Source organism: Eleutherodactylus coqui, chromosome 9, assembly GCF_035609145.1.
Source record: "Eleutherodactylus coqui strain aEleCoq1 chromosome 9, aEleCoq1.hap1, whole genome shotgun sequence".
Taxonomy (NCBI): Eukaryota; Metazoa; Chordata; class Amphibia; order Anura; family Eleutherodactylidae; genus Eleutherodactylus; species Eleutherodactylus coqui.
In genome coordinates, this window is record NC_089845.1 from 131282961 (window position 1) to 131305114 (window position 22154).

Sequence of the window (22154 nt, forward strand, 5' to 3'; positions counted from 1 at the left end):
CCGAACATTAGCTGCAGGCAGCTAATCACAAAGGGCACTGTTGTAGGCAGATGTTGATTTAACCCAATAATAGGGTTAAATAATAGGGTTAAATATAGAAAGGTCCCTGGAACCTAATAACCTAATAACAAGCCCTCAAATAACAAGCTCTCAGTCAGCTACATTTTTGGATGAGTAAAAAAATTAAAATCCTTTTTTTTTCTCAGTTAGGAAGTTTTTATTAAGATTTTCACTTGAATGAGAAAACAGTCAATACAGATTATTCAAATACAATTTTAGAGAAATGTCACAAATCTGATATCAATTAGAAAATACGTATTTGCATCTAAGATATAGTGAATAAGTTTAACGAAGCAGAAATTTAAAAAGAGAAGTATAACAACCAAGGAATCCACATTGAGGGGTATTTTTGAATCGAGGTATTACGAAGGGCATGGGTTTCTTCATGAGCAATGTGGTCAGAAACTCTCCAATAGTGGGGATCCTGGGTAATCGCCAAGATCTTTTTAGGAGTATTTTTGCTGTTAGTAAGATATGACAAACCAGTCTTTTGTAAGAAGGTGGAATGCGATCTTATTCTAGAAATAAAAGGGCCATAGCGGGATTCTTTGGAATGTTCAACCCCAGGATGTTGGTAAACAAAGTAAATATTTAATTTAAAAAAAGGAGCAATAAAGGTGCATTCCCAAAAATATGTGTAGTAAGAAACCTAGATGCCTGCATCCCCTCCAACAAGAGACATCCGTCTCTGAGAAATACCTTGCCAGTCTTAGCGGGGTGTAGTACCATCTGGCTAGCAATTTGCAGTGAACCTCTATATGCAAGGTATTGAGTTATGCTCTTTTTAAAGTGGAGAGGAAGAAACAAAATGTAAAAAAAAAATGCAGAGTCCTTAAGGGGTTAAGTCTCTTAGCAGGTGTATACAATCTTCTTGGGGATAGTTCTTATCCACACAACAACATGCAGTTATTGGGTCACCCTTTATTTAAGAGTTGGGGTATTGCAGCACGGTCTTACTCATGACCAAGCACTGCCAAAAGTATCCGGATTTCCCTACAGTTAGTATCTCCGGCTATCATTTCGGTCTTTACGCAGGATCTGGTCTAGAATTCCACTATTGAGCTCTCGCTTTGCTGTGTGCCTTACCTGAAGAAACAGCTCAGGTCCAAACACATGTGCCTGTAGTCTGCACTGCCAGCAATTACCAGTACAGGTCCCTCTTGCTCAATCAGAAGCTGTAGCTTCACTCCCTGGAGGCTCCTCCTCTCAGGTGCACAAGTCCAGCTGCAGGTCAGCTCTGCTGCATCTCTCACTGGCTGAGTCTGTTTCTTACCTGCACTTTCTGAAATTGCTGAGTCACATCAGAGCCCAGGAACAGGAACTCTTTTATACCTAGCTCTTCAGCCAATCCGTGAGCAGCTCAGTTCCTGTCAATCTGTAAGGAACAAAATCACAGTGAAGAAAGTCATGTGATCTCTTTCTGAAGGTCCTGATAGCAGCATAAAACAAGGCACAACAGTAATATTCATATATAATGTATTGATATATTAAATGTACATGGGCATTTAACCTCTGACATTGAAACCATGTGTTTTAATTGTACAGGCCATAAAGATTCAAGGGTATTCCCATCTCACACTTTTATGGCATATCCACAGAATATGCAAGAAAAAATTGATAGATGTTGATTCCACTCATGCAACCCACACCTACAGTTGCTCAAGAGCTGAGCCCGATGACTCTCAGCCCAGCTGTTTGTGGTGGCTGGGGTTATTGGGAGTAGGAAAATAGCTGAAAAGGCTATTCTATCTTGCTTCTATGGCTACCATGGCATGAATAGGAGTTACAGTTACAGCGTATCACAGCCCGATTGGCTGTTTTTGTGCTCTTGGCCAACCCACCTGCTAAGTACACAAGGGTATTGCCATTTCATCCATGATTGCCTGAGATGGGAATAACCCTTTAACTTCACTCTTAAAAGGGGTTGTCCGCTCTCTTTTAAACTGACGAGCTATTCTCTGGATGGGTCATCAGTAGTTAATGGGCAGGACTTTGCCACTCAGCTAATCGACGTGGTCATTAGTGGTCAACATATGAAGTCGGAGCACCAGTTTCACTCCCATTTAAATCAGTGGGAGCACTGCACGGCTACTACACTTTCTGCTTCAGAACTGGATGTCATGTCCTGATTAGGAGAGAAGTAGAATAGCAGTGCAGCACTGCGATTGATTTCAATGGGAGTGAAACCAGTGCTCTGACCTCTTCTGACCACTGATGACAATGTCCAGCCTGCTGCACTGAACAGTTAGTTGAACCATCAGCTGATGGACGAGGATCCCCATCCATCAACTACTGATGACCTATCCAGAGGATCGGGCAGACTACCCCTTTGATAAGTGCATAGTTGCACTAAACATTAAATTGACACACAAAAAAAAAAAACTTTAAAAAACTCAATTTAAAGTTCACTTCGACTGTGTATTTACCGCGATAACGATCAAGTTAATGTTTGCTACATCTGCATGTGGTTTTCAGCCATGCGGCACACCACCGCACCATGTACAAGCCCCCTCAAGGCATTTCTACTGATAATTAGTAACAGAATTAACATTTCTGTCAGATCACAATTTGTTTCATTTGTCAAAAAAAATCCTTAATTTTTATTTGTCAGTAGATAATTGTTATTACAACACTTGACACATTCATTGGTATTTAAAAGCGATTTTCCTGTGAAGGGCAGTTGAGTGTAATGTTCTGATATTTGTTACCGCTAGATTGGCTTGTCACGGGAAAATCATTTCCATTGTTGTAAAAAATTAAATGAGTACTGTAAATATATCCGTGCATAATATTACCATAAAGAACAATTAACCGAATATAGAGAATCCCTTCCAATGTTTCACAGATTAAACATGGTTATCCAGGAAGAGGAAATAGTTACCCAATGCAGTCCGGTGGTGTCGGCACATCCACTTCCAGGCAGTTATTGATAGGTGGTATAGAGCTCACTCCGCCTATCCGTTATCAGTGATGTCATCACAGGGGTTTGGCTGTTAAGCTTATTTCCATAACTAAGCCAGCCTTCTTCTCTATCTCAACATTGGCCATAATGGATAGAGAGCCGATCTGTTCCCATTGTGAACAAGAGCATTCAGAATGAAGGCTACTGAACTCATCTCCCGCAGTCTCTGCCTTCTTGGTGTCTTTATAGAACTTGCCCTTGTAATTGGCTTTTTGAGGAGTGAAGTTTTAACACCCCTGGATAATAGTCTCTCCAAGAATGCGAGGCATTAGAAAGCCTACTGTTGACTGATTCCATTAGTAACCAGCAGAATAGTGAGTGCAGCTCTGGGGTATAATACAGCAAGTAACTCGAGATCAATACAGGATAAGCAATGTATGTATACAGTGACTCCACCAGCAGAATAATGAATGCAGCTCTGGAGTATAATACAGGATGTAACTCAGGATCAGTACAGGATCAGTAATGTATGTACACAGTGACTCCACCAGCAGAATAGTGAGTGTAGCTCTGAAGTATAATGCAAGATGGAATTTAAGATCAGTACAGGCTAAGTAATGAATGTACACAGTGACTCCACTAGCAGAATAGGGAGTGCAGCTCTGGAGTATTATATGTGATGTAATCCATGATCAGTACAGGATAAGTAATGTATGTATACAGTGACTCCACCAGCAGAATAGTGAGTGCAGCTCTGGGGTATAATATAGGATGTAACTCGGGATCAGTATAGGATAAGTAATGTATGTACACAGTGACTCCACCGGCAGAATAGTGAGTGCAGCTCTGGAGTATAATACAGGATGTAACCCAAGATCATGGTTACATGCAATATGTTCACTAAGTTGCAATGTATTATTTGGATTATATCTATAATAAACTTTAAAGTAATATTAAAACTAATCAAATACTTGGATGCTATTCTTGACTACTTATAATGTATCAGGGCATCTATAGACATCCACGGGTGCCTATAGGAACTGCATTTTAGGATATATCACCTTTGGTCACATGACAATGTTTACATTATAGGTAAATGTATGCGGTCTATCGATCAACTATTTATTATTTATAGCTTCCATATTGATATTCTTCACTTACTGGAAATTACTCCAGCTTCAAGCAGTATGAGATTGTCATATCCGTCATTAAATGCTGGGACATTGTGTATACTGTACAGTAATATAACAGCCTCATGTGACACAGAGTGTTAAGGCAGCAGTATGCAGTCCTAAGCTCTGGCTCATAAATGAAGGTTGTGAGTTCAATCCCCGAAGGTTGACTCAGCCTTCCATCCTTCTGAGGTCGGTAAAATAAGTTACCAGCTTGGTGGGCAGTAAAGATGACTGGGGAAGGCACCCACAAAAACAGTCTGCCAAGAAACGTCACCTTAGGAGTCGGGCATGATTCGGTGCTTGCACCAGGGGACTTTAACTCACCAGTATAACAGCGTCATAAAGTATTATTTCCAACAGATACTTTATTCATTTCATTGCCTTATGTTAGTATAATACATGCATTGCCATTTTAATAGTACATGTAAGAAAAAATATTAACATAGTTCAAAAGGCTGCATACGCATTATGAGAGGTTACAGCATGGTTTAATAGGACATATTAGGAGGGTGATGCTTTTACGTTTACATAGAAGCTGCAGGCGAGTACAGGCTGCTAGAAAGTAGATAGATGTGAGATGCAAAGTACTTACTGTGTTTCATCAAAAAGACCTACCCCAATAGTAAGCCCTACCCTGAATTTTGGGAGGTGGAGGCCTTGAAATATAAGCCCTCCCTCGTAAATAAGTCCTAGCTGCACTACGTGGGAAAAAAAACAATATTCACCTAGCAGGTGGCGTTCGGGTCCCTCATGCTGATGTGCGGCGCTACGGCCGCCTTCCATGTAGTCCTCAGCACTGAGCGAGCATTCTCATCATGGTAACGGAGCTTGAATACCCCGCCTACAGCAAGAGATTTCTGTTATTGGCTTACGAGTGCTGTGGCTCAGCCAATCAGAGCCGGCGCTTGATGAACCAATCACAGTCATTCAATGAATGATATCATTGAATGGCTGTGATTGGTTCATTGAATGCCAGCTCTGATTCGCTACGCCATGTCGCTCATGATCCAATCACAGCAATCTCTTGCTGGAGGCGGGGTATTTTGGCATTTTACCAGGAAGAGAATGCTCTCTTAGAACTGAGGATTATACAGAAGACTGCCGGAGCGCCGCAGCCCATTGTGAAGGACCCGGCTGCTGGCTGCTAGGTGAGTATTAAAACACCCTCTGAAAATAAAACACTGTGCCTCTTTTGAGGCATAAAATAATATAAGACAGTGTCTTATTTTCGGGGAAACACGGTATATATTAGGTGTGAATAAATATAGCTTATAGTTGGAATGGAATGCAGTTAAGTGAATAGCCACTAGGGGCTTGAGAGTAGTTTCTGTTAAATAAATATTTGGCAGGAAATACCTGTGAGTGGAGGAAAGAAGAGTTATTTAGGTCTGGGTCCATTCTGGTCTACACTCGGGTGCATTGCAGAAGAAGCCATGTTCCACTGCTGAATGCTTGAATATATGATACCCATCCACACCCTGGATGGGTATCATATATAGGTATTGTGAAGCTATGTATTAAGGCACTAATGCCCCATTTAAACGGAACGACAGTCGTCTAAATGACTGGATGAGCGCTGATGTCACTGCTAAGTTGTTAACACTTGGATAGAGCATTTAGACAGGCAGATTACCGTCGGGTTGTCACCAGCTTCTTGCTGAGGGGGAAGCGTTTACACTGAGCAAGAGGCCAGCGATCCAGCATTGATTTTCATGTTGGTTGAAAGTGAACGATCAGCGAACTGCAAACGAATAATGCACGACGTCTGCGCATTTAGAAGCGACAATTATCGTGAAAATTCGTTCCAATTTTGCATGATAATCTGCCCGTGTAGATGGCCCGTAAGCCTGTATTGGTAGACAGGATTAAAGTCCATGTTATGCAGCGGTCAGACGCCCAGGGCATGTGATTGTATTCATGTACACTGTGACAAGTTACAACAGTGTGAAGTTTGTATTATTGCTACTGACTTGCCACAATAATAGGACTGCTTTACTAAGTTTTACCAAACTTCTGGCCTAGACGTGCTCTTCTGATGTGCGGCCATCCACCTAGTGGAGAAAGAATGTGCATTAATGAAAGACAGAGATAGTACACTACATACCTAGGTAGGAGTACAGAAAAGTTGAGTGAAAGACATCATAGTTGTCATATTGCTTGTTATCCAACTTTCCCAAAACAGATGCAGTTGTAAGAAAAAGTAAATGAACCCTTTGGAATTATTTGGATTTCTGAATCAATTACTACTAAAATGTGCTCTGATTGTTATTTTAAGTCACACTTGTATACAAACACAATCTACCTAAATAACACACAAACCGCTGTGCCGTTCATGTCTTTTATTGAGCACATTGGGTAATCATCACAGTGCAAGGAAGCCTTGTATTTAAGAACCTGTAGATCCCCGGCTGGCAGCCATTGTCTCCACCAAACATTTCCCTTAGCTGCAAATAAATGTGCACAATGTTGAGGAAGAATTTTGAAACCATTCTTCCCTGTAAATGTGTTTCAGTTCATCACTATTTCTGGGATGCCTTGCGTCCACAGCTCGCTGCAGGTCATGCAATAACATTTTGATAAGGTTAATGTCAGGACTCTAATCTGGTCATTCCACGACCCAAATCTTCTTTTTTTTAAACTGTTCTTTAGTTGATATATTGAGTGCTTTGTTTCAGTGTCTTGTTGCATCTCTCAACGTCTTTTCAGCTTGAGGTCATCCAAAAAATGCAGAGAGAGTGGCAGCATAAATGGTGAGACTTCTTAAAATAGAAGAGCCTTTATTTATTCCATATTAAAAGAGCGATGTTTCAGCTTGTCCTGTCCTCTTTCAAGCTTAAGGTCATTGATGGCTGCCCTTACATCGTCCTGTAAATTTTTAAACATTTTTTATTTTGACACTGTACATGTCGCTTTAAAAAATTGGGTGGGTCTACAGTCGCCGAAAAGATTTTCCATGATTTAAGCCAGAAAGTGAAATAAATTATAGTACAAACTACACAAGGTATGTGTTGCAGTGCGCCACTTGTGATCTGGAGGTGTGTCTGGGGTGAAATTGCAACATTGGCCTTGGCCCATGTGATCATGGCACCAGCATATCCATACTGTCATTTGACGCTGGATGCCGACCTTAACACAGATCTGCCTATGTGGGGTTTGATTAGTCATCCGAGAGGGGATTACCCCAGCTCGCCAGTCATTATTGTGGCATATATATTCTGGTCCCTTCTTCCCAAGGGTGCCAGTTACTCATCTGCTTTGTGGAGTTCTGGTCGGGGTAGCGTCATCCTGGTATCAAGATTTATAGATAAGTTTGCGGTGTTAATTACCTATTGATTAGCATTGTTACCTCTGCCTTGTATTGTTGTATCAATTGTGATTTACATCTGTCTATTGTCACCATCTAGGTTCAGTTTAGGTTGTCCCAGGTTTCGGATAGGGGGCCACCTTTATCAGAGCTATCTCCCAGCTTTTAGATAGGGCTATTGATTGAGTATATACCGGTATTCGTCTTTTGGGGACAACTATAACGTCCAATCGGGACGAGGTGTTTGGGTCTAGCTCAGATGTAATAATTTGCTTTGGATGTGCATGGACTGACCAAAATGTACAAAATTTATTAGGAGGCATGTGTTTATTCATAAGTTTGGCACATGTTACTCCAATGCGGATCTGCTAAAGATTGGTGTAAGATCACCAGTCTTCGTGTTTAAGGGTTGACTATCACTTTACAGTTCCAGACCATCAGGATAACACTACTGGATGCCGAGCATTAATTCTGGTCACTGATTGGACTGTTCCTCTTCTTCAACACCATGTAGTGTTCACTATTGCCATATGAAAAGCATCGAGCCCTGGTTTCCCTAATTGATATGTTGTTCCTTTCAGGCCGTGCTTTGCTCCGACTTACAGACAAGAAGCTGGAAAGAATGGGGATCGTTCAGGAAAGCCAAAGGCAATACGTCCTTCAACAGGTCCTCCAGCTGAAAGTCCGGGAGGAGGTCCGAAACCTCCAGCTCCTGACACAAGGTATGAGACGTCCGTTCAATACCTGCCCAATGGAAACTCACAGCGTTGTCAAGAAAATAAGCGGCTGACATATTAATCTGAACAAACTTGCCCTTTCATGGTGTGAATTACTTTTTAAAGGTCTCCTCAGGTAGTTTAAAGAAAGCTACAGTAGTTATAAAGAACAATGCATATACGGGGATGTGGAATTGACCACTTGGCAGGATGAATGTCGTCTTGATCCACAAAATATCGGTGTTCCGGTGGTTTAAATGTCAGCCTGCTAAGATGAAAATAGCTTTTCTTTAAAGACCGTATCCGAGAGCTGGGAACGTAGTCATTTGTACTTCTGTTCTCATTTTGTTTTTATTTTTCTTCCGCTCCTTGCTGTATCTTATTGTAAACAGGAGTCACAAAATGCTTAGCACAAAATAGATAATAAAACAACCGCTACGACTCAAGACAACCTCTCCGCACTATCATGGATTTAAAGGAGCACCTAAAGTGCTGCCCACAGCTTTAAAAAGTAGTCTTTTTTTTTTTCCTTTTTCCTTTTTATGATTTGAAAGTGCTGCTGCTATCACATACATTACACAGTTATGAGAAAAAATAAGTACCCCCCTCTTTGACTCCTATGGTTTAATGTATCTGGACATAATAAAAAAATATATCTATTTGGTCCGTAGAAATAAGGTGAATACAATTTCGGATGAACAACAACGCATGACAAACTACACTGTATCATTATTTCTTTAACTGAAACTAGACCAAAATGCAGAAGCAGTGTGTGAAAAATGAAGTACATCCTGCGAATCAATAGTTTGTAGAACCACCTTCAGCAATATTAACTTAAAGTAATCAGTTTCTGTATGACTTTATCAGTCTCTCACATTGTTCTGGAAGAATTTTGGCCCACTCTTCTTAACAACGTTGCTTCAACTCATTGAATTGTGTGGACATTCGTTTATGCACAGCTTTCTTAAGGTCCCACCCAGGGGCGGATTAACACTACCAAGGGCCCGGGGCTGTATGAAAATTGTGGGCCCCAACAACGCTAAAGATCTAAAATAATCTGGCTTTTACTACATAGAAAAAAGATACCAGAACTGAGCTTACTACATAGATATGGTACCAGAACCGAGCTTACTATATGAATACAATAACAAAATCAGACTTCCTACACAGATACGGTACCAGAACGGAGTTTACTATATAGACAGAGATAACCACAAATAAGCTTGTTTCCCTCTGTAATAATTAGGCTTGGGCTTAACGGTGACTTTTAACGATGACTTTTAACGATGACAGAAGTTGCACGACTAAAGATTGCTGTCTAGCCCTATGACCCTGCACTCTCATCAAACTCACCGGAGTCACGTTGCAATTCGCAAGTGTTAGGCTACAAAGATACAAAATGTTTGGGTTTTTTTGGGTTGCCTGACCCCTGTTGCAGCCAAATGTCGCCATGTAGCTCTAACCTAATATGTCTGCTACTGGTGTAAATACTGAATATCCTAGATCCATCAAAAGCAGCATACAGATGACATAGAGTTGCGTTTTTTTTGTACTATATGCATATATTAAAAATTCTGGGTGCTAACCTTGCCAACGGTACCAACTGAGTAAATATGCTCCGGATATATGAATATGTTATTACACACATTTAGACTTTTATTTACTCGCACACAGCGATACACGTTACACGCACACAGAGTGACACACAGCAGCATTACATTTTACTGTGCACCCAGGTTTTCCATCCCAGGAATGAGCCTGGATCATTAAAAATACCTTTTTTAGACAAAAACCTGGACAAAACCATAGGCTTTCATTAGTGAAACAGTGACCATGTTGGTGTCCTTTTTAGAAGGATTCCACTCCTTTCCGTACTTTTGGCTTAACATAATAGCATAGCCGACTGCACTATTCTGGCAAAAATAACCAAAAGAAACGGAATCCTACTGAAACGGAGACCAACATGGTCACCGTTTCACTAATGAAAGTCTATGGTTTTGTCCAGCGCTCTGTCTGTAAGACGTTTTGGTGATTCAGACAAAATCGCATGTCTGAAAACTGGGAATATCCAGAAATGCAGTGTGCAACCAGCTTTACAAACACATAGGCACACTCTTACACATACAGGCACACACAGGCTTGCCTTTACATTCATACATTCCAGAAGCACCTTAAAATGTCCCACTGTTAACTCCTTAGTCCCCACGGGGATGAGGGAACTCCCTGAGGTTCCGTTAACCCCGCAGGGAATCCTCTTCTTAGTGCTGTCACAGTGTTCAGTGATGATGGAACTCCCCGTGGGGATGAAAAGATCCCCTGCCTTAGCTGCGAGATGCTATCCCATTGCTTTCAGTGGGGCCGGCGCTGCTGCCGTCCAATTGCTAGCAATTGGGTGAAGGCAACCCCTGCAGGGATGATTTTTTTGTGGGGGGCTTGAAGTATAAGCCCTACTCTGAAAATCATCCCTAACTGCAGAAAAAAAAAAAAAAATATCATAACTCGTCTAGAAGCGCTGTCCAGCTCTTCTCTGTGTATTTCTTCTGTGCTGGGATTGAAAAATCCCTGCCTTCTGAAAGCGCTGCCTCTGATTGGCTGAGTGCTGTGACAAACCAGAGGCAGCACTCAGCTATCATTCAATGAATGGCTGAGCGCTGGCTCTGAGTGGTCACAGCGCTCAGCCAATCAGAGGCAGGACTTTCAGGAGATGGGGATTTTTCAATCCCCGCACAGAAGAAGACTGCCGTGGACCACGGAGAAGAGCTGGACAGCATTTCAAGGTGAGTTATTATTTTTTGCAACATCTTGATTCTTTTCTTTTTCAGCCATTCAGATGTAGATTTGCCTGTGTGCTTGGGATCATTGTCCTGTTGCATGACTCTGTTTTGGCCAAGTTTTAGCTTTTGGATAGATGGCCTCACATTTGACTCTAGAATACTTTGATATACAGATATAGCAGAGTTGTGTTTTGCCTTCTGACATAGTTCAGTTGTAACATCACAAGGTATTATATGTGGGTATATGAAGGGTGTGTTGCCACTGCAGAATCTGTGTTCGATTTTTTTAAAATTGTGGCAGAGCTGTAAAGGAGCGTTCACATAGCGTTATTTACTAGGCTTTATGATTACGCCAGGGAGTTCCTTCACAGCTTCCAAAACCAGCACTGTGACTGAGCCCCCAAACTGAGCCATTCACCTGGATTAGTGACGTGGGCAGCTCCTTGGTGTCCATTCTACAAGGGTTCTGTTCACTGCATGTGAATGTACCCTTACAAAGGTTCCATTTGTTTCCATTATATTTGGAGTATGTAATAGCATAGTTGACTCCACTATCCTATACTCCAAATATAATGGAAACAAATGGAACCTTTGTAAGGGTACATTCACATGTAGTGGTATTTGAGCAGGTGTTGGCGCAGATTTTGGTGTGGATCAATTGAAAGGGTGAAATCTGCTGCAGATCCGCACAAAAATTTTCAACATATGGTGTCCATTTCAATAACGCAATTGAATGCTTCCGTTTGTTGGTTCCATCACAGCTGCCGAAAACGGCTCAAGCTAAAAAAAAAAAAAACTCTTAAATTTTTTTTTATAGTGCATTAGAACAACATAAAATAGCTGTAAAGGTGTAGGTAGACTTTAAATGATGCTTTGGATAACCCCAGTCCTATCAGCTGGTCACCCGCTATTGGGACCCCTATACAAACAGTACTACTCTCGTAGCACTGTGCAGCTTTACTTTTTTCAGGTCAATGATGCTAAACTGCAATACCAGACACAGCCTTTGGTCAAGAACGTGTTATGTTCTAATCTTTTACAACCCCTTTATTAAATGAGAACTTCACTTTGGACAAGTCCTCTGAGCATGGAGCCGTAATCTGGAGCTCTACGGTTTGGTAAAGCGATATGTGTACGTGTCAGATATGGGGCGCACATAACACTGCCGAGCCTGAATATTCATTTGCTGAACAGCGTGCTGTGAATACTCCACGTAACAATACAATGAAAGAACAGATGTTGGCAGATTAAGGTGTTAGTGTTAGATGAGAAGTGTCTTGTTGTTGGACATGATCCAGGGCGGTTTTGACTGTATTTCGGATGGAGGCAACATATTGCACAGTAAATCCGCACAATTAAACCTTTACGCAGAGTGCTGGATGGATGAAGTGACGAGGATGACATTACACCGCGTCTGAGGGGCTGATATTTCGAAGTACCCGTCTTATTAATGGGTTTTCCAGATGGTTTGTTAGAAGAATTCGGACTATACTGCCCAATTTTTTCATTCTCCTCTTACTTCCCAGTTTTGTCCATAAACGCAACGTAACACATTGTCTTCCCCGTAGGGGTCATCAAAAATGGGAATTGGGGAGCGTTCACACTATGTTTTCGTATGCGTTAAACATGTACATTTTTATGTTAAAAGTATAAAAACTTCTATGCCACATCAATAAAGGAATGCAAATGTAGAACTTATTCTGTATACGTTTTCATTGAAGCAAGTATACATCTGTATACTTCTGTATAAAGTTTAACCAAAAAAAGTACGTTTTTATGAAGAAGCGTAGAATCTTGCAGTTTATTGAACTTCCTGTCTAGAGATGAGTGAGCATACTCGTCCGAGCTTGATACTCGTTCGAGTATTAGGGTGTTCGAGATGCTCGTTACTCGAGACGAGTACCACGCGATGTTCGAGTCACTTTCATTTTCTTCCCTGAGAAATTTGCGCGCTTTTCTGGCCAATAGAAAGACAGGGAAGGCATTACAACTTCCCCCTGCGACGTTTAAGCCCTATACCACCCCCCTGCAGTGAGTGGCTGGCGAGATTAGGTGTCACCCGAGTATTAAAATCTGCCCGCCCGCGGCTCACCACAGATGCATTCTGACATAGTTCAGGGAAAGTGCTGTTGATGCCGGAGCTGCTATAGGGAGAGCGTTAGGAGTGATTTTAGGCTTCAAGAACCCCAACGGTCCTTCTTAGGCCATAGAAATCGCAGATCGCACCTATGTGCGATCTGCGATTCCTGTTCTCTTCTCTATATGCGCTCAATGGGGCCGGCGGCAGCAGCGCCGACCCCATTGAGAACATATAGAAGACAAATCATTCTTCTCTGCCACAGCTGTAACAGCTGTGGCAGAGAAGAACAATGTTTGCCCATTGAATTCAATGGAGCCGGCAATGCAGCAGGTTCCACTGAAAGCAATGGGCTGCCGGTGATCGCGGGATGAATTGTCGGGAAGGGCTTAAATATATAAGCCCTTCCCTGCAATTCATCCAGAAATGTGTTACAATAAAAATATATACCGTATATACTGGCGTATAAGGCGACGGGGCGTATAAGACGACCCCCCAACTGTCACCTTATACGCCGGGAATACAGCGGAGCAAAGAATAAAAATCATTACTCACTTCCCCCGGCAGTCTGCGGCGCTGCTGCAGGCTGTCGCTCCCTCCTGGTCCCCGGCAGAGCATTACTTTCTGGACGCAGGGCTTTAAATCCCCGCCTCCAGAAAACACACGTGCCTTCAGCCAATCACAGCCAATGACAATGATGTCCTGAGCTGCACACGTGGGCATAGCAATGGGGAACCTATGTGCCACACACTATTCATTCTGTCAAGATGTCTGCATGCCCCAGTCAGATCGTGGTTTTTTTTTATAAATAGTCACAGGCAGGTAAAACTCCGCAATGGGAATTCCGTGTGCACCCACAGCATGGGTGGCTCCCTGGAACCCACCGGCGGTACATAAATATATCCCATTGCATTGCCCATCACAGCTGAGGTAATGTCATGTTAAATGCAGGTGGGCTTCGGCCCACACTGCATGCCCCAGTCAGACTGGGGTTCTTTAAAAGTAGACACATGCAGTTACAACTCCCTGTGGACCCACAGCATGGGTGGCTCCCTGGAACCCACTGGCGGTACATAAATATATCCCATTGCAATGCCCATCTCAGCTGAGGTAATGTCATGTTAAATGCAGGTGGGCTTCGGCCCACACTGCATACCCCAGTCACACTGGGGTTCTTTAGAAGTAGACACATGCAGTTACAACTCCCTGTGGACCCACAGCATGGGTGGCTCTCTGGAACCCACTGTCGGTACATAAATTGCATTGCCCATCACAGCTGAGGTAATGTCAGATTAAATGCAGGTGGTCTTCGGCCCACACTGCATGCCCCAGTCAGACTGGGGTTCTTTAGAAGTAGACACATGCAGTTACAACTCCCTGTGGACCCACAGCATGAGTGGCTCCCTGGAACCCACCGGCGGTACATAAATATATCCCATTGCAGTGCCCAGCACAGCTGATGTAACGTCAGCTTTAATGCAGGTGGGCAAAAAATTTAATTGGATTACACTGTAGGCGAGGGCCCCAAAAAATTGGTGTACCAACAGTACTAATGTACCTCAGAAAAATTGCCCATGCCCAACCAAGAGGGCAGGTGAAACCCATTAATCGCTTTGGTTAATGTGGCTTAATTTGTTACTAGGCCTGGAGGCAGCCCAGTTAAAATAAAAATTGGTTCAGGTGCAAGTTTCAACGCTTTAATGAGCATTGAAACGTATAAAAGTTGTTTAGAAAAATTATATGACTGAGCCTTGCCCGTTCGGCGTGATTACGTGAGGTTTCAGGAGGAGGAGCAGGAGGAGGAGGATGAATATAATACACAGATTGATGAAGCTAAAAGGTCCCTGTTTTTGATGGTGATAGAGAACGATGCTTCCATCCACGGGTGCAGCCTACGTATTGTTTAGGTATCGCTGCTGTCTGCTGGTGGAGAAGAGAAGTCTTATCCGTGATGATTCCCCCAGCCCCAGCCGCACTAAACACCCTCTGTGACAGGACGCTAGCCGCAGGACAAGCAAGCACCTCCAGGGCATAGAGCGCGAGTTCAGGCCACGTGTCCAGCTTCGAGACCCAGTAGTTGTAGGGGGCAGAGGCGTCACGGAGGACGGTCGTGCGATCGGCTACGTACTCCCTCACCATCCTTTTACAGTGCTCCTGCCGACTCAGCCTTGACTGGGGAGCGGTGACACAGTCTTGCTGGGGAGCCAGAAAGCTGTCAAAGGCCTTAGAGAGTGTTCCCCTGCCTGTGCTGTACATGCTTCCTGATCTCCGCGCCTCCCCTGCTACCTGGCCTTCGGCCACTAGCGCTGTCGGATGGGGATTTTACCATCAGCTTGTCCGCCAGGGTCCTGTGGTATAGCATCACTCTCGAACCCCTTTCCTCTTCGGGTATGAGAGTGGAAAGGTTCTCCTTATACCGTGGGTCGAGCAGTGTGTACACCCAGTAATCCGTAGTGGCCAGAATGCGTGTAACGCGAGGGTCACGAGAAAGGCATCCTAACATGAAGTCAGCCATGTGTGCCAGGGTACCTGTACGCAACACATGGCTGTCCTCACTAGGAAGATCACTTTCAGGATCCTCCTCCTCCTCCTCCTCCTCAGGCCATACACGCTGAAAGGATGACAGGCAAGCAGCATGGGTACCCTCAGCAGTGGGCCAAGCTGTCTCTTCCCCCTCCTCCTCATGCTCCTCCACCTCCTCCTCCTCAACGCACTGAGATATAGACAGGAGGGTGCTCTGACTATCCAGCGACATACTGTCTTCCCCCGCCTCCGTTTCCGAGCGCAAAACGTCTGCCTTTATGCTTTGCAGGGAACTTCTCAAGAGGCATAGCAGAGGAATGGTGACGCTAATGATTGCAGCATTGCCGCTCACCATCTGGGTAGACTCCTCACAGTTTCCAAGGACCTGGCAGATGTCTGCCAACCAGGCCCACTCTTCTGTAAAGAATTGAGGAGGCTGACTCCCACTGCGCCGCCCATGTTGGAGTTGGTATTCCACTATAGCCTTACGCTGCTCATAGAGCCTGGCCAACATGGGGAGCGTAGAGTTCTACCGTGTGGGCACTTCGCACAGCAGTCGGTGCACTGGCAGATTAAACCGATGTTGCAGGGTGCGCAGGGTAACTGAGTCCGTGTGGGACTTGTGGAAATGTGCGCAGAGCCGGCGCACCTTTCCGAGCAGGTCTGACAAGCGTGGATAGCTTTTCAGAAAGCGCTGAACCACCAAATTAAAGACGTGGGCCAGGCATGGCACGTGCGTGAGGCTGCAGAGCTGCCACCAGGTTACGGCCGTTGTCACACACGACCATGCCCGGTTGGAGGCTCAGCGGCGCAAGCCAGCGGTCGGTCTGCTCTGTGAGACCCTGCAGCAGTTCGTGGGCCGTGTGCCTCTTCTCTCCTAAGCTGAGTAGTTTCAGCACGGCCTGCTGACGCTTGCCCACCGCTGTGCTGTCACGCCGTGCGACACCGACTGCTGGCGACGTGCTGCTGCTGACACATCTTGATTGCGAGACAGAGGTTGCGTAGGAGGAGGAGGGTGGTTTAATGGAGGAAGCATACATTGCCGCAGATACCACCACCGAGTTGGGGCCCGCAATTCTGGGGGTGGGTAGGACGTGAGCGGTCCCAGGCTCTGACTCTGTCCCAGCCTCCACTAAATTCACCCAATGTGCTGTCAGGGAGATATAGTGGCCCCGCCCGCCTGTGCTTGTCCACGTGTCCGTTGTTAAGTGGACCTTGGCTGTAACCGCGTTGGTGAGGGCGCGTACAATTTTGCGGGAGACGTGGTCGTGCAGGGCTGGGACGGCACATCGGGAAAAGTAGTGGCGACTGGGAACCGAGTAGCGCGGGGCCGCCGTCGCCATCATACTTTTGAAAGCCTCCGTTTCCACAAGCCTATACGGCAGCATCTCCAGGCTGATCAATTTGGCTATGTGCACGTTTAACGCTTGAGCGTGTGGGTGCGTGGCGGTGTACTTGCGCTTGCGCTCAAACACTTGCGCTAGCGACGGCTGGATGCTGCGCTGAGAGACATTGGTGGATGGGGCCGAGGACAGCGGAGGTGAGAATGTGGGTTCAGGCCAGGAGACGGTAATGCCTGTGTCCTGAGAGGGGGGTTGGATCTCAGTGGCAGGTTGGGGCACAGGGGGAGAGGCAGTGGTGCAAACCGGAGGCGGTGAACGGCCTTCGTCCCACCTTGTGGGGTGCTTGGCCATCATATGTCTGCGCATGCTGGTGGTGGTGGCTCCCCGACTGATCTTGGCGCGACAAAGGTTGCACACCACTGTTCGTCGGTCGTCTGCACTCTCAGTGAAAAACTGCCAGACCTTTGAGCACCTCGGCCTCTGCAGGGTGGCATGGCGCGAGGGGGCGCTTTGGGAAACAGTTGGTGGATTATTCGGTCTGGCCCTGCGCCTCTACCCCTGGCCACTGCACTGGCTCTTCCAAGCAGCCCTGCTGCTGCACTTGCCTCCCACTCTGAAGACCTGTCCTCAGTAGGCTTAGCAAACCAGGTGGGGTCAGTCACCTCATCGTCCTGCTGCTCTTCCTCCGAATCCTCTGTGCGCTCCTCCCTCGGACTTACTGCCCTTACTACTACCTCACTGATAGATAACTGTGTCTCATCGTCATCGTCCTCCTCACCCACTGAAAGGTCTTGAGACAGTTGCCGGAAGTCCCCAGCCTCATTCCCCGGACCCCGGGAACTTTCCAAAGGTTGGGCATCGGTCACGACAAACTCCTCCGGTGGGAGAGAAACCATTGCTGCCCATTCTGGGCAGGGGCCCGGGAACAGTTCCTGGAAGTCTGCCTGCTCCTCAGAATGTGTCATTGTAATGGAGTGAGGAGGCTGGGAGGAAGGAGGAGCAGCAGCCAGAGGATTCAGAGTTGCAGCAGTGGACGGCGCAGAACTCTGGGTGGTCGATAGATTGCTGGATGCACTTTCTGCCATCCACGACAGGACCTGCTCACGCTGCTCATTTTCTAATAAAGGTCTACCACGTGGACCCATTAATTGTAAGATGAATGTGGGGATGCCAGAAACGTGCCTTTCTCCTAATCCCGCCGCAGTCCGCTGCGATACACCTGGATCAGGAGCTCGGCCTGTGCCCACACCCTGACTTGGGCCTCCGCGTCCTCGCCCGCTTCCACATCCTCTAGGCCTACCCCTACCCCTCAGCATGGTGTATTACCAGTAGTGCAGAAACAGAACGCTGTAATTATATGTGCCGCTTATTGGCCTGTGGTTGGAGGCTGACTTCGCTTACGGAACGCACAGCAGAGCCAGGAAAGAATTTTGCGCAAGCCCGCTGTAACACTTAGCTGGCTGCGTATTACTTAGGACTACTATCCCCAGCAGAGGCGCAGTACACTCAAGACGGTCACAGGCAGCCCAAATATATTTTTTTGTCCCAAATTTTTTTGGAAAAGCCCACTGCCTATATAGACAGTATATGTCTTTCACGTTTTTCACTGTCCCTGCCTCAGCACTACTGGCCCTATACTATGTAAAATTACTGCAGACTGAGGACGCAATGCTCTGCACGGCCGATATACAAAAAAAAAAATCTGCAACACTGCAAAAAGCAGCCTCAACAGTACTGCACACGGTCAGATGTGGCCCTAAGTAGGACCATTAGGAGTGATTTTAGGCTTCAAGAACCCCAACACTCTCCCTATAGCAGCTCCAGCATCAGCAGCACTTTCCCTGAGCTATGTCAGAATGCATCTGTGGCGAGCCGCGGGAGGGGCCGATTTATATACTCGGGTGACACCTGATCTCGCCAGCCACTCACTGCAGGGGGGTGGTATAGGGCTGGAACATCACAGGAGGAAGTTGTAATGCCTTCCCTGTCTTTCTATTGGCCAGAAAAGCGCTCTAACGTCTCAGAGATGAAAGTGAAAGTAACTCGAACATCGCGTGGTGCTCGCCTCTAGTAACGATCATCTCGAACACGCTAATACTCGAACGAGCATCAAGCTCGGATGAGTACGTTCGCTCATCTCTAATGCTAATTCCTTTGCGCTTAGAATTGAATAATCGAGTTGGGACCCATTAACTTTTGCTATTTATGACATAATCAATGCTCGTGCCAAATTTCATGTTTCTACGACATAGGGAAGTGAGAGAATTAGATTTTTGCACTTAAAATTGACTAATTCATTTGGGACCCATTAGCTTTTCCTATTTATGACATAATCAATGCTTGTGCCAAATTTTAAGTTTTAATGACATTGGGAAGTTGGAGAAGTAGATTCCGTACGTAAAATTTGGACGCTAATTCTTTTGCACTTAGAATTGAATAATCGAGTTGGGACCCAATAACTTTTCCTATTTATGACATAATCAATGCCTGTGCCAAATTTCATGTTTCTAGGACATCGGGAAGTTGGAGAATTAGATTATGTACGTAAAGTTTGTTTAACAGCATAAAAACGAGTATGTTTAGCATGCACAAAAAAATGCAGTGTGAACGCTCCCTTATTCTAACTTCTATGTCTTTGGGCAAAATTCTGTTCCGGCACCGAAGGAGAAGGGGGTATATTTCCTAGAGTAGTTCTTCTCTGCATTCCCTCTAATTTGCCAATTCCAGATTCCATTTTCAGTCGTCCCAAGGCTACCACAATTTTCTACCTACCTAATTTACATCTGATTGGGCAGTACTGATTACATGAGTGCCCCATGCCAATCAGAGAGCAGGAAGAGTGCATTGGTAGTCTAACATTACCACTGCACTTTGGGGATTACCGCAGGTAGTCTGAAGATTGTGTGGGGCATCTTGAACAGCCAAAGACAGGACTGGTAGAGCAACAGTCGTAGGTGATACACTCCAGTCTTGCAGGCGAATTTTATCTTTTAACTGGAGGGTTACTTTAAAGCAGCTCTTTCAGCTCCCATAAGCTCCATTAAAGGGGTTATTCAAGTTTAAAAAAATAAATAAATAAACAGCTAGCCATGCATCAAAATTATAAAAACTAATAAACTATAGTCATTTCTCTCCTCCCTCGGTGGAAGAGTATACCTGCCTCCACACCGATCCCAGTCTCTGCCAACAGCAGATGTCAGGTAGCTGCTGTTGCCAGTCAGACTGCAACGTCACCGTTCCAAATTCCTGGCATGATGGTACACAGGATGTGAGCGTTGATGTCAAGAGAAAAGGTGGTGATGCTGTGGCCTCTGATAGGCTGCAGTGGTCACCTGACTTCCATTTTTGGCGGAGACCAGGATCGCTGTGGGAGCTGGCACACTTTTTGGGAGTGGACAGAGGGGAGTTACTTTTGTTATGATGGCTTAAAACTTGGACATCCCCTTTAGCTAAAGTTATCAGCTCGTAGAACAGGGGCGCTGTGTGCTGGGATGTCACTACTAAGCTCAATTTCAACTTAAGAACATTTACTGCAGGCTGGACCATGGTGGTTGCAGGAAGCAGAGTTTAGAGGGTTTATTTTTGGTGATGAGAGCCCCATTTGAGACCTAAGCCTTTGTTATACAGTCTTCAAAGGCTCAATAGAGGAACATCTGTTCAGCCAATCTCGTACAATGAGCCTTAATGAGCCTTTAATATTCCTGGTCCTCCTCCATTATTAACTCACTGTCCAGTCCTAAACAAGGAATTTGTGTAAAGAATTAATGGATGGTTTTGAAACCTGAGCTAAAGGCTCAGACTATAAAAGAATGTTTTGGACATAGAAAGGTGTTTTGGAGGTCAGCCAGTGGAGTCAGTGTGTGTTCCCTTGCTCTTCTTACCTTCATAGAAGCAGAAAGTTTAGGCCTTTTCCCTTCTATTTTATAACTGTTTTGATTGTTCTGTGTCATTTTATTTTGTTATTTTAGTTTACTTTTTATAAGCTCTGCATCTTTCTTCATTAAAGCTTAAAACGTTAATCAGTTTGGTCCTTTTATGCTCTAAAGCTACTGGAATGCAGTGTGTGTATATCAAAACTTTCTTCCTGTTGGTGGCTTGTGTCTGGGGTGTTTGGACTGTGTTAGGGTGTGAATTATGCTCAATTTGCATCTTAAGTGAAAGGTGTGCACAAGATTGAATGAGGTGAAAAAATTCACCCCCTTGCAGTCGCACCCACATCCTGTGGAGGCAAAATGTGTACATGACCATGCAGTGCATAATTAAAATGAGTATGAGAGTAAAATCCCCTGACTTAGAGCACCAGATCCTATGAGCTCATAACTTTAGGAGTGAACAGTGTCCTTCTTAAATAGGCAACATTGTCATTTGAAAGTCTAACAGTCTGTGCTGATGTGTTTTTATCTAAATATATCTTTGTAACAGGCAGAGCTTCGTTTTTTGACATAGACTTCCAAATCCCATATATATACGTTGTAGGGATTTCCTAAAATACTTGTGTCAGAAGTTTAGCATAAAAAGTTATAAAAACTGGCAACTTTTTGTCTTTTTTCTTTGCTTCACCATATTTTAGGATTCAGCAGAAAGGGATGGGGCCACTGGTGGCCCAACAAATTTTCTATAGTTCATGCCAGAAATTGGCAGGAATTCTAGGTCAAATCTTTGCCAGCCAATGAGTAGTGCTGTGTTATTTTATGGGCACTGTTGATGAAGTACTGTATCTTGGATATTGTAAGGTGGTAATATTTGTGCATTGTACAATATTATTTCGGAATTGCTGATTCAATAGCTTGGGCATTGTACTGTATTCTAGGTGATATTATTTAGGCACTATTTATGGAGTAGCTTTGAGCATTCTATAGTACACAGTCCTTGTTTTAACTTATTCTATAAACCAGGGGTGCACATTCATAAAATCATAGAATGGCAGAGTTGGAAAGGACCTCCAGGGTCATCTGGTCCAACCCCCTGCTCAGTGCAGGATTCACTAAATCATCCCAGACAGATATTTGTCCAGCCCTAGTTTGAACACTTCCAGTGAAGGAGAACTCACCACCTCCTGTGGTAACCTGTTCCACTCATTGATCACCCTCACTGTCAGAAAGTTTTTTTCTAATATCTAATTTGTGTCTCCTCCCTTTCAGTTTCATCCCATTGCTTCTTGTCTTTCCTTGTGCATATGAGAATAGGGCTGTTCCCTCTGCACTGTTACAACCCTTCAGATATTTGTTGTTAAGTCTCCTCTCAATCCAATATTTGGTCATTTTTTCAATAAGTATGGTA

General features: G+C 44.6%; 1 protein-coding gene across 2 annotated transcripts in view; it reads left to right on the forward strand.

The window, feature by feature from the left end:
- SAMD12 (sterile alpha motif domain containing 12) overlaps nt 1-22154 on the forward strand; it is a 557529-nt gene that overhangs the window by 287530 nt on the left and 247845 nt on the right. For both annotated transcript variants that reach the window (XM_066578520.1, XM_066578519.1), the window contains exon 4: nt 8023-8163. In XM_066578520.1, coding sequence (XP_066434617.1) covers nt 8023-8163 — 141 coding nt within the window. The remainder of the gene's footprint in view (nt 1-8022; nt 8164-22154) is intronic.